Source organism: Astyanax mexicanus, chromosome 12, assembly GCF_023375975.1.
Source record: "Astyanax mexicanus isolate ESR-SI-001 chromosome 12, AstMex3_surface, whole genome shotgun sequence".
NCBI classification, from domain to species: Eukaryota; Metazoa; Chordata; class Actinopteri; order Characiformes; family Acestrorhamphidae; genus Astyanax; species Astyanax mexicanus.
The window spans coordinates 37,866,038-37,878,796 of record NC_064419.1 but is presented as its reverse complement, the minus strand read 5'-3'; the positions used below and the strand labels follow the sequence as shown (position 1 = coordinate 37,878,796).

At 33.6% G+C, this 12,759-nt stretch overlaps 2 protein-coding genes across 3 annotated transcripts in view; one reads left to right on the top strand and one right to left on the bottom strand.

Moving 5' to 3' along the window:
* Positions 1-12,759, bottom strand: part of grid2 (glutamate receptor, ionotropic, delta 2) — an 874,963-nt gene that overhangs the window by 521,607 nt on the left and 340,597 nt on the right. The window lies entirely within an intron of this gene.
* LOC111193568 (coiled-coil domain-containing protein 106) lies at positions 9,110-12,634 on the top strand. Its single transcript, XM_022674938.2, has 4 exons — positions 9,110-9,348; positions 9,915-10,061; positions 10,208-10,447; positions 12,034-12,634. Exons 1-4 carry the CDS (start codon positions 9,129-9,131, stop codon positions 12,348-12,350), a joined length of 924 nt encoding a protein of 307 aa, XP_022530659.1. The 5' UTR covers positions 9,110-9,128; the 3' UTR covers positions 12,351-12,634.

Sequence of the window (12,759 nt, the reverse complement as noted above, 5' to 3'; positions counted from 1 at the left end):
TTCATCATCCTCGTCTTATTTCATTAATTCATCGTCATCGTCTTATTACAATCTGTAATAAATGGGCAATTAATATTAGAGCGGGCATTGAACCAACAATCACATGCTCCTATTGTCTACATTGAATAATGAAGTGTTTTTTCCCAATCCTATACAATGTAATATAATTAAGAGTGTAGAACCAGCCAGAACAGGCATAACATCAACCTTATGTTGCTATTTAAGTGTGTTTCCTAATCCTATATGATCAATAATAATCCCTTAAGGAACTTTCATTTATTGAGAGTGTAGGGCTAGCTTCCAGAAAACACAGAATGGGCACTGAACACACAACACAACTCACCAAGCAAAAAAAGGTGTAGAAGGAGCTTCCTTCCAGAGATCACTGATTGGGCCCTATTGACTGAGTAAGTGTTTTTTTCTTAAGTCTATACAATCAATAATAAACCCTTTATTTGTTAAAAGAGCAGGGGCAGCTTCCAGAGATCACAGAAACACAGAATAGGCATTGAACCAACAATCACATTCCAATATTGCCTATATTGACTAATTAAGTGTCATAAACCGATATTAATTAAGCGTATAAGACCAGCCCCCAGAGAACATAGAACAGGCATCAAGTCAACAACCTTATGCTGCTATTGCCCCTATTCATTAAGAGTGTATGGCCAGCTTTCATAAAACACAGAGCGGGCATCAAACCAACAATTGCATGGCCCTATCAACCTTAGTAATCAATTAAGTGTTTTTTTCATATTCCATCAAGTTATAAACCATTTAGAAACCTTTATTTATTCAAATAGTAGACCCAACCCCTAGAGAGCACAGAATGGGCACTGAACCCAGAACCCATGTCCATATTGTCATTATTACACAATTAAGTGTTCTCCTTAATCCTATACAATCAAGTGTAGAACCCGCTTTCAGACAACAATCCAGAAGTGCAGTATATACTCGAGATGACCTTTCTGTTGTGAAGCTTTATCACAGCCCAAAAAGCTGTTGCGGCCCATTACACGCGCCTGACAGTTCTAGCAATTTCTGATTGAGGCCTTTTCCAGTCTACCAAACTGCCGGTTTCAAAAATGGGCAACCTCTTTCACACCAAAAATAAAAAATAAAATACAAAATGAAATGAAAAGACTTTTCTGGGCCATGGAACCATCATCACAGATGTTATTTAAGAGGGTACCACTTTAAAATAAGGCTCCTTTATAAAGGGTTTATAAATAGTTTAAAAAGGAGTTTATTAATGGTTACTAATTAGGTTATTAACCATTAACAAGCAGTTATATCACATGAATAGGAAGGCAACAGTGGCCTGCCATGTAACAAATAGTGATAATGTGATTCCACATTCAGTTATACTGTTAAACCTCAGATCTTACTAGATACTATTCTTACTTTGTCTTTTCCATCAGTAACCGTTATGTTATATATCTGTTACAAACTTACTATAAGGTAAATATGTATCTGTAAACTGAGCAGTGCAATGGATGTTGCTAATGGTCATTAAATAATTAACAGAGCAAAGTACAAGGTGCAATGACATTGATTAAAAAAGTGACTGATGTGCCATAGAAATATAAATATATAAAAATACACTATACTTTACTACAATAACATATTAATTTACTAAACTGGCATTCTGTATTATTTATTATTAGATATGTTTAAAGGATGTTTTTACTGTTGTTCATTCTATGTATGTGTTTATTAAGTGCTTATTAATGTTTAAAAGGTTTTTTTTATTGTTGTTCATTCTATGTATGTGTTCATTAAGTGCTTATTAATGTTTAAAAGGTGATTTTTACTGTTGTTCATTCTATTTATGTTTATTAAGTGCCTATTAATATTTTAATATATAAGTATAAGCAATAATATATATAATATATAAGTATTTACAACTTCATTATTAACTGTTAATAAACTCCGTTATGAACTGTGTATAAACCCTTTATAAAGGAGCCTTATTTTAAAAGTGGTACCTTTAAGAGAATATTTTCTGTGGTGTTGGACAATAGCAGGCCATATGAACTGTACCATATATATATATATATATATATATATATATATATATATATATTTTTTTTTTTTCTGTTAACATCAGCAATCCTGCTTCTTTAGAGATGGTAAATCCTGTGTGACAGATGTGTACATGTGTTTATATTGTACGTTAAATGTCAATTTCAGATCAAGCCCCTGGAAAAAAAGTGTGGAGTGGATGTGGGCTCTCATCTCATCATCTCATCATCTCTACCAGCATCCAGGCTTCTATAGACCTCAGCTCCAGCTGGGACTTACGCCTCAGCATCAGGGCCGTTACAGGAACGCTGTGGCAGCAAAGCCAAGAACAACATTTCAGTACAAGCCTGCCCAGGTGCAAATCTGAATCCCGAGATCATATCAAAAGCGTGGATGATGGCGGTCAAACTCCATAACCGGCTGATTCAGCAGCTTTTTTTTTTTTTTTCCACAGCTAGAATGTTCTAGCAATCTGCCACACTCCTAAGATTGGCAAGCACTTCAGTGTGTTTACTATAGTGAAGAATACTGCTTAAGGCCAGGATGTAGTGGAAGGTAAACATGTATAAAAATCGTTTATGTACCTGTTCAAATTTAAAATGACATTTATTCAGCGTTTTTCTACCAAGTCTACCAATATTTTTTTTTTTTTTTTAGCTTAGTTTGTAGGTACAGTCAGTGGCATGAAAAAAAAGGATTTGTCCACTTACAGAAAAGTTGGTACCACTTTAAAATAAGACTACCTTTATAAAGGCTTTATAAATGGTTTATAAATTACTTTAATTTATAAATTAATTACTATTTTGCTGAGCAGTTTCAACACGTCAGCTGAAAAGGCAACAGTGATCTGTGGATTTCTTAGTCATTTCATTTATAGTAAATAGTTAAACATATTTACAAATATATTACTACGACAGGTATATTGCTGATTGATGGAAAACACAAAGTAAGATCAGTATCTGGAAAGATTTGAGGTTTGACAGTAGAAATAAGTATAGAATCACTATTTTGCTCATGTTTAGCTCACTGTTGCCATTTCTACTGTATTTGTGCATTGTCATATATTTATTAACTGCTTATTAATAGGTTTTAAAGTATTTCCAAATTACCTAATTAATAACCAATAAAAAATGCCTTTATAAACCATTTGGAAACCCAAGAGTCAGTCAACAGTCAAGAGGCTTTTATTGTCATTACATCTGAGTACAGGTACACAGTGTAATTAAATTACGTTCCTACAGAACCATGGTGCAACATAGAACAACAACAATAGACATTGTTTGTGTTTGTAAAAGGTGGTGGGGGTTCAGTTCAGTTTTGTGTTTGAGTGTGTTGGGTATGATATGGTATGGGGGGTTCAACTCTGTCTCTGTTTGTTGAGGAGTCTGACTGCCTGGTGGATGAAGCTGTTGCAGAGTCTAGTAATTTTATAAAGGTAGTCTTATTTTAAAGTGTTTAAAGTGATACCAAAAAAAAAATGTAGTGGTACTAGTTCCATCTCCCATAGCACTTAGCATGTCAGTTTAGTTGCATTATCATTCTGGAAGTGCTGTATGCATTAGAAGTCAATACTGTGGTCATGAAGGGAAGTACATGGTCAGCAATAATACTCAAATCGACAGTAGCACTAAGTACTAATGGTTCAAAGTGTCTCAAGAAAACTCACCATTCTTCACACAAACACACCCATACACACCATACATGAGGAGGTGTACTATAGTTGTGTATTTAATAGTTAAAGCTCTCAGTAAGTGTAGATTCCATGGAAAGTTAACGTGATTGTGTCCATTGATGAAACCAGCGGATAGAGAAAAATTATCACTTTTTCTTACCTTAATACAGGAAATCACGACCCAGCAGAGGCCAAACATGAAAAAGAGAGAGAGAAAAGAAAAAGAAAAATGATTAGACAAAGCACAACAAACACAAGTCCAATGTGAGACACGTGTGGGCCGGGCCTACACTCCGGCATATTAGATGAACTTGAAAAAACAAATTTAATTATTGGCAGGTAAACAGGAAGTGGGTGACTTGTGTTTGTGGAGATCACCATGTCACCAAGCAACAGATCCGTCCTGATGCATAAACAGAAGCTGATATTTATGTTTTTGTAACGCTGGGATGAGACGGGAGGCGGATTTATAAGCGGGTAAGAACAATACTTTAATAAATAACAAATAAACAAATAAACAAACAGGGGAATAACGAATAAATATATAAACATAAACAAACAGGGAAAACCAACAAAGAGCTAAGCTAAACAGATAAGTGGCTAAACTAAACAGATAATAACTAAAGAGGGCTAGGGAATATAAACAATAAACTAAGAAACAAACAGGAAATAAACGTGACTAGAAATAAACAATAGCGTGTAAATACAAGAACATAGAAAGAGCAATAACGTGACGTAGTAAACAATAGCAAACGTGGCGAGACAAACGACAGACGGAGGACAAGGTGGCAGAGGAGGTCTATTTATAGGGTAACACTTTATAATAACGTTCAGCTATAAATCATTTATAAGTTTTTAATTCCTAATTAACTAAACATGAATTAATCATGTACTCATATCTATAAATCATGCATAAATATATTAGTAATGATTCACAAGACACATACAAGTTATTATTTCATTCTTAACAAATGATTAACAAATGATGAATAGGTCAGGAATTCAGTTTTTATATATCAGTTACATACTTATAATAATCATAATTCATATGTAAATAGAATATTTACAAAGGAATGTAATGTTAAGGCCTTTTTAGCCAAACATACTTAATGAATAAAACATCTATAAACTTTGATTTTATAATTTATTTATCATGAACTAATCAAGTATTAAACAGTAATTTACCCAGTAGCCTTGTGTGTGCTCTGGGTTCTGTTGTAGCTAATTATTTTTACATATTATTTTAATGATTATTTTAAGACAGATTTAGACAGGTATATGATGTTCGCATTCAAAGCAAGCTCCTAGCTCCTTCCTACCTGATGGACTTCATGCACAGCTTTGTTGACCCAAAAACTTCAACTGCAGCTTATGTGGCTAAACGAACTTCCACTGAGCAGGAATCAAACACACTCAAGATTGAAGCATTTAAATGACCAGTAAACCAGTGTATTCGTCTGGGTGATCTTTTTCTCTCACAGTCTACCTACCTACTGTCAGGTGATGCTGAATTTCTCCCTAGGTGTGTGTGTGTGTGTGTGTGTGAGAGAGAGAGAGAGAGAGAATGCTTTATTCTGCTTGTCTGTGATGGACTGGTGGTCTGTCCAAGGGCTTACATGTCTTTTGCCCTATAAACACTGGCATAGACTTCAGTACCCCCCATCACCCAGAAGGATTAAGTTTATAAGAAGGTGATTAATACATATCTAAAAATCATTTATAAACTATACTTCTTTTGTTAAATCATTTATAAATGAATTGTTCAACATTTATAAAACATTTTGCAGCACCTAATCTAAAGTGTAAACTATTCTCTGTATATAAATATCTGAAAATGCCTGTAAATCATTTATAAACTATATTTCTTTCGTTAAATCATTTATAAATGAATTGTTCAACATTTATAAAACATTTTGCAGCACCTAATCTAAAGTGTAAACTATTCTCTGTATATAAATATCTGAAAATGCCTGTAAATCATTTATAAACTATATTTCTTTCGTTAAATCATTTATAAATGAATTGTTCAACATTTATAAAACATTTTGCAGCACCTAATCTAAAGTGTAAACTATTCTCTGTATATAAATATCTGAAAATGCCTGTAAATCATTTATAAACTATATATTGTTTTGTTAAATAATTTATAAATGAATTGTTCAACATTTATAAAACATTTTGCAGCACCTAATCTAAATTGTAAACTATACTGTATTTTCAGAACATACAAATATATAAAAAGGCCTGTATATCATTTAATAAAACAGATTTAATGGTTAGGACTTAAATAACAATGCGAGTGTTAGTGAGGCTCTTCAGTCAGCACTTTTGCTGGTACTAATCGTGGACTGACACACACACATATACACACTTAATTTAACTTGCCATTTATTAAAACATGAATATGACTAAAAAGTTGTTACAATTTGTATCGCATGTGATATTAAATACAAAACTTCATCTGCTTATTAAAAAACATTCACAATTTGTTGCACAAATTAATTAATAAAATGTGATATACTGCATAACCTGAAATAACTATAACTTTTTTCATAAACCTTAAAACCATAAACCTAAAAACTTTTTAGATTGCTTGCTAGATTATTAGTTCTTGTGGAATTCAAATGTCCCATTTTATTCATGGAGTTTTCCAAGGTCATGAATTAGTTGTCCTAGAGGGCCATTATGATGTTTTTTAGCTAGCCATTCATACCATTCTATTACAGTCAAGTGTTTTTTCAACAGCTCCTCTGACCGGTTACCTCTAAGCCTCCAAACAGTTTCCTTGTATGTTCTCCAGGCTCTCTCTATATGCTGGGTGTGAGCCCCTGTCTGAGCATCAACATATGAGACACTGTGATTCACTGTGTAATGTCTGTAGCCAAACTGAGGTAGAGCTTGCCGATATGCACGCCACTCATCGCTTAAGATAGTGGATCCCCTCCTGACATGTCGAGTGATGAGTGGCAAGAGTTCCCTTCTGGACCTTCGCTCGACTAAGCGAAGAACTGGCTTTCTTTGATTTGTGCCCCCAGCTTTCACACCCAGCATCCCAAACACCCACTTCCTCCTTCTCCATCCCCCTGCCATCCGTCCTCTTCCATACTAGATTAGATAAAAAGGAAAATTTTATACAATTGCCAGTACCTCCTGTTACAAAATATTATCTTGGCCAGTTTCTACTTTCTAGTTACAGAATAGCAGGCCAAGGCAAAATTCATATACAACACTTTTTTGCAATTTCATTTTCATTACTACATAATTAACACATTAACATTTAAGAATGATATTACTGAATAGCATAAAGCATAAGGCGTAAAAAACACCATATTCCATGATAACAAACACAAGCTAACATAAAAATGTATACATTAGCATACATTATCCTAATTTTTTAGAAAATCCTGGTAGAAATGTTATTTCTAGGTACTTCCAAAGAACTGCAAATAAACTGTTGATGTGGCTGGATGAGCTGCTGATGAAGCTACTCTTAATAAATCTTAAAATTAATAGCTTAAGAAAATACCTGCAATGTATAAGTATTAATTACTACTAACAATATAAAAGAAAGAAAATAAATATAAAATGTATGTCAATTTAACATCAACATCATACAAAATATCAAGATACAATGACACCTGCCTTTCTTTTATGTCTGAAGTGACTCTCGTCTATAACAATGAACTGCCTGCGTCCTCCAATACGCTGTCCTTTTCTTCTTCTGAGTCTTTCCATTGACACCACGCAAGCTTCTCTCACCTTTTTGGCCATTTTTGACAGAGTTGCTGAACTTCCTGCTATTTCATCAGCTATCATGTCAATTTGGCGCAAATGCAGACCTTGAGAAAACCTGCAAGCACATAATAATACCAACTCTTAAACTGTAACCTAAAAATACCTTACCAAATTAAAGTAATTTAGACTGGAATATAAAGCTCTGAATAAGAGTATTATTTAGTACTTAATAAATCTAAATGTGGGCTTAAAAACCCAAGTATATACATGAAACGTAAACTATACAGTACATGTAGCAGGCTGAGACATAGTAAACCTGTATGTGTAAGCAGCTTTCACCTGTACACAAATTCCATCCATTTGAAGAGAGACACTTTGGAATGACTAAACACAGAGTTGTGCCTGACAGATCTCTTCATTTGCCTTCCTCTGTGGATAGCTCGTTGACACCTCCTGCAGGGATGGGAATTATATTGATGTGAATTTAGGTGTATTAATCTAACATTTTTTTTTTTTTCAAATTATAATGTTCTGTTTAATTCCAACACTAATAAATTACTTTTTATTATAGAGCTAAGTGATGAAGCAATGGTTTGAACATGGTTTTCCTGAGATTTGATATGATGGAACAGACAATGCAGTGCCACATTAAAAACATGTGCCTTAAAACATAACTTGCACATATGCAGGCACACATATAGATATCCATGACATGTTTAGAAATGCTTGACAGAATAAAAAAAACGAATTTAATAATTTACGTCTTGAATGGTGTTAAAAAGCATAACAGTACAAGGTTATAATTACTGAAAAAGGCTTAATTTAGTTTTAGATAAAAAGCTAATCTTTACATTCTTTAGTGCACATTTGTTCAAGCACATTAGGTTAACTAAACGCATGATAATTATATGACAGCTTGACTTACCATTCATAGCAATCTGAGCAGTTGCTCTGTTTCAGCTTCATTCTGTGGTGACAGAGACTGCATTTCACCTTTTTCTGCAACAGTTTCTTCTTATGAAGCCACTTTATTAATTTTAAATGTTTTCTTTTTGATTTCTTTCCCTCGATCATTTTCCTTACTTTTCTCTCCAAATACATCATTTTGGCGCATTTATAACCGGATGACTGTCAGTTAAACGTGTCTAACTTGCATGTACAGGATTCAGTCAGAGAATCTCTAATAGAGGGGAGAACACCCACTTGAGAATCACTTCTGTGTTTATTTGACCACCAGAGGCGCTCCCGAGTGAGTCCAAAACGAATAGGTTTGTATGGAGAAATAGAGCAAAATCAGAGTTTATAAATATTTAATACTTCTTATACTGAAAAAAATACTAATGTCTTCAATAAGTAACATGCTGTTTTCCTAAATTAAGAGAATATACTGACCAAATGAATAGTTACTATTTTTATTTTGAGGTTTTAGCCTTTAGCTCCATTCACCCCCATTCATCCAGAACTCACTCGCGGGCTCCCTCTAGAGGTTGTCTGTGATTTTCTAGTGCGGAGAAGATAGGAAGTAGGTAGGCTCTCCATAAACTGGCTTTGATTCAGTCTTATTTCACGATTTATTATAAATTATTTATATATTATTTATATAAAGCTTGCTTATTAAATATTTATTTGGTTTATTTAGCTTAAACAACTACTTTGAATTACGTTTTGTGTATGTATAACATATATATATTCACGTATGTATCGTTTATTTACTATTAAAACTGTCAGGTGGAACTTTGTAATATGGGTTGAGTTAATTAAGGGGGGCACCAGGGGGGCCACTAATAACGCCGCCGCTGCTGCAGGGAGAAGTCCGGTCGTGATGGAGTTGAGCAGTATATCTGCAGCTCGCCCCAAACGAGGCAAAAAGACCAATAAATCTGCAGAAACCAACAAAGAAGGGGAGCATGGCACAGGTAAGATATGTAACGTTAGCTTTTATTAAAACTAATGTTAGGAAATGTAGCTTACTAGCTACATTACATCCTGTGATTTCCGAGGAAACTTGGCTTACACTAGCTTACCTAGCTAACCTAACCTTAGCTAGCTGGTTGGATCACTGTTCATTATGAATAATATGTGTTTACCATCCTCAGTCAAATTTTAGCAGGCCACCATTAGCTGAGAATTTATAAGGATGATGTTAGCACACTAGTTAGTTGTTATAATTAAAGTATGAGTTATTGGTGTAACACAAGTACTGCAAAAAATGACTGATAGACCAGCCCATCAGTCCAAGGACCAGGGATGGCGATACCTGTTAGACATTGTTTTAGGCAACTTTTTTCCTGCTGTGCGACAGTTGGACTACAATTAGCTAATGTTATGTGCCAATCTTGTTACTTATCTTTGACTTGTAGGTCATTTTTAAACAGTTTATAATATTTGAACTTATGTAGAGAATCCACCAACATAATTTATTAACTTAGTGGTTAACAAGTCCACAGTCCACTATTAGAATTTATTTATTTTTTTTTTGCAGTTACCCAGTTAGCCCCAACAGCTGTGATGTCCTTGAAAAAACACCAGATTCTACTGGCTGAAGCAAAGAAGAATGAGGAGGCTATGTCTAAAACAATTGCTGACCTGAAAGAAGAAAGGGACGGTCTTCTAAAACAGTTAGACGAATGTGAGTATTTTGGTAATTAATATAAAATATTTACTTAGCACCAGAATGGCTGTACAAAAACATAAACCCCGGCCCTCTAACTTGCCACCACTTAAAATCCTACATTTTAAAAATGTCTCACTCAAGTTTGATTTGTTTGATATTAGACCAGAAGAAAGGTCTGAAAGGTGGCACCGCAGAGGACGATTCGTCTGATCTATGTGAGGACCAAGAGTCATCAGAGTTTTCTGAATCTTCTTCATCTTCCTCTTCTACGTCAATGTCAAGTTCCTCTGAAGAGCAGAGAAAGAAGAGAAAGAAACACAAGCACAGCCACCAGAAGAAGCTCAAAAGAAAGAAGAACAAAAAAGGAAAAGAAGAAAAGATGCAGCAGTATAGAAAGAGAGGTACCTAAAACCACAGACAAATCCATATATATATATATACATATACAGGGCCAGCTTAAAAAATTAGAATATCTTTGAAAAGTTACTTTATTTCAGTAACTCTGTTAAAAATGTGAAACTCATATAATATATATATATATATATATATATATGTATATATATATATATGTATATATATATATATATATATATATATATATATATATATATATATATATATATATATATATACATATATGTATATATATATATATATATATGTATATATATATATATACATATATATATATGTATATATATATATATATATATATATATATATATATATATATACATATATGTATTAAACTCAGAGTGATCTATTTTAATCGTTTATTTCTTTTTTTGTTGATGATTTTGGCTTACAGCCAATGAAAACCCAAAAATCAGTGTCTCAGTAAATTAGAATATTATATAAGACCGACTGATACTGTTGGCAGTGGGGGTAGTTTGCTAAGTCCGGCTGGAAAATGAAATCCACATCTCCATAAAAGTTGTCAGTAGCAGAGGGAAGCATGAAGTGCTGTAAGATTTTGAGGGAAAACAAAACTGCACTGACTTCAGACTTGATAATAAAACACAGTGGATCAACACCAGCAGATGACATGTCTCTCCAGACCATCACTGATCATCAGTAAATTTTACATTTAATTTGGAAATTAAGGGAGCAGAGTCTGGAGGAAGAGTGGAGAGACACACAGTCCAAACTGCTTGAGGTCTAGTGTGAAGTTTCCACCAATCAGTGATGGGTTGGGGAGACAAGACATCTGCTGACGTTGATCCACTGTGTTTTATCAAGTCCAAAGTGCAGTGTTTTCCCACAAAATCTTACAGCACTTCATGCTTCCCTCTACTAACAACTTTTATGGAGATGTGAATTTCATTTTCCAGCAGGACTTAGCAAACTACCCACACTGCCAACAGTATCAGTCGGTCTTATATAATATTCTAATTTACTGAGACACTGATTTTTGGGTTTTCATTGGCTGTAAGCCAAAATCATCAACAAAAAAAGAAATAAACGATTAAAATAGATCACTCTGAGTTTAATACATATATATATATATATATATATATATATATATATATATATATATATATATATATATTATATGAGTTTCACATTTTTAACTGAGTTACTGAAATAAAGTAACTTTTCAAAGATATTCTCATTTTTTGAGCTGGCCCTGTATATATATACACATGCATATATGTACCTTGGACTGTTTAGTCTGCAGTTGATATACAGAAGTAAATTTGTGAATGTCTGCTCATTACCAGAGACTGTGAGGTGAACATTTAAGCAATGGTTGAGCAACACTGTATCAGTTAGCCAAATTAAAGCTATAAAGATTAGATTTTAAATATTTTACTTTCTCTGTCTGAAGCCTAATGAATCATAAGTCTTGAGGAACGAGTTGGCAGTCACTAAATCAAGTCCATATGAAATAAAATAAAGTAACAAGGGCATTTTATAGGAATTGTTTAGTTTGTTTGTACTTTTCTTATTTGTGTGTGTGTTTTTATCTTTGTGTTTGTCTCTGTAGCTGGAAATCCTCAGCAGACTGTTAGAAGATACAAGAAGATTTTGCATCAGTACAGAAGGGGGAAAAATCTCCGTGATGCATACAGGGCTGTTGGAGTAGACAGAAACACTGTAGTGGCCAATGCTCCCATTGCAGAGCTAGCTATCGTGGCACCCCAAGAGTACAGTAAGGTGTTGGAGGGTTACTCAAGGCAGGAGAAACTGCAGGTGTTTGCAAAAAAGTGTGCAGATGTCTTAAATAATGATGTACAGCTGTTAAACAATGTGGAAATGTACAAAAAGAAAAACAAGCTTCTGCCTTTAATGAAAAGAAAGTAAGTTTTTTTTGTAATGTTTCGCAAGCTTGCCTATTGTTTTGGACTGTAAATAAAACTAAAATGGACATCCAACAGATGACAGTGTTATTGGCTGTGAAGACAATGTTTTAAAAGTGCAGCAATGGCAGAGTTATTTTTCAGTTGTTAATGATTCAGAAGATTTTGTTGAATTTGTCATTTTTGAGTGAAATTGTTATTACTGTCATCTTCTTTTCTGTTTTTGAAAAATAAGTTTTTTGGTTGCCACTTTGAATTTAATAAAGACCTGCAAGTTGTTACCAGTAAGTTGATTTTCCTAAGTTGATTTTTTATATGTACTTGGATATTTGGATATGTTTTGGAAATGTTAAACAATTAATTTTAAAATTATTTAACAAAACAATATATAGTTTATAAATGATTTACAGGCA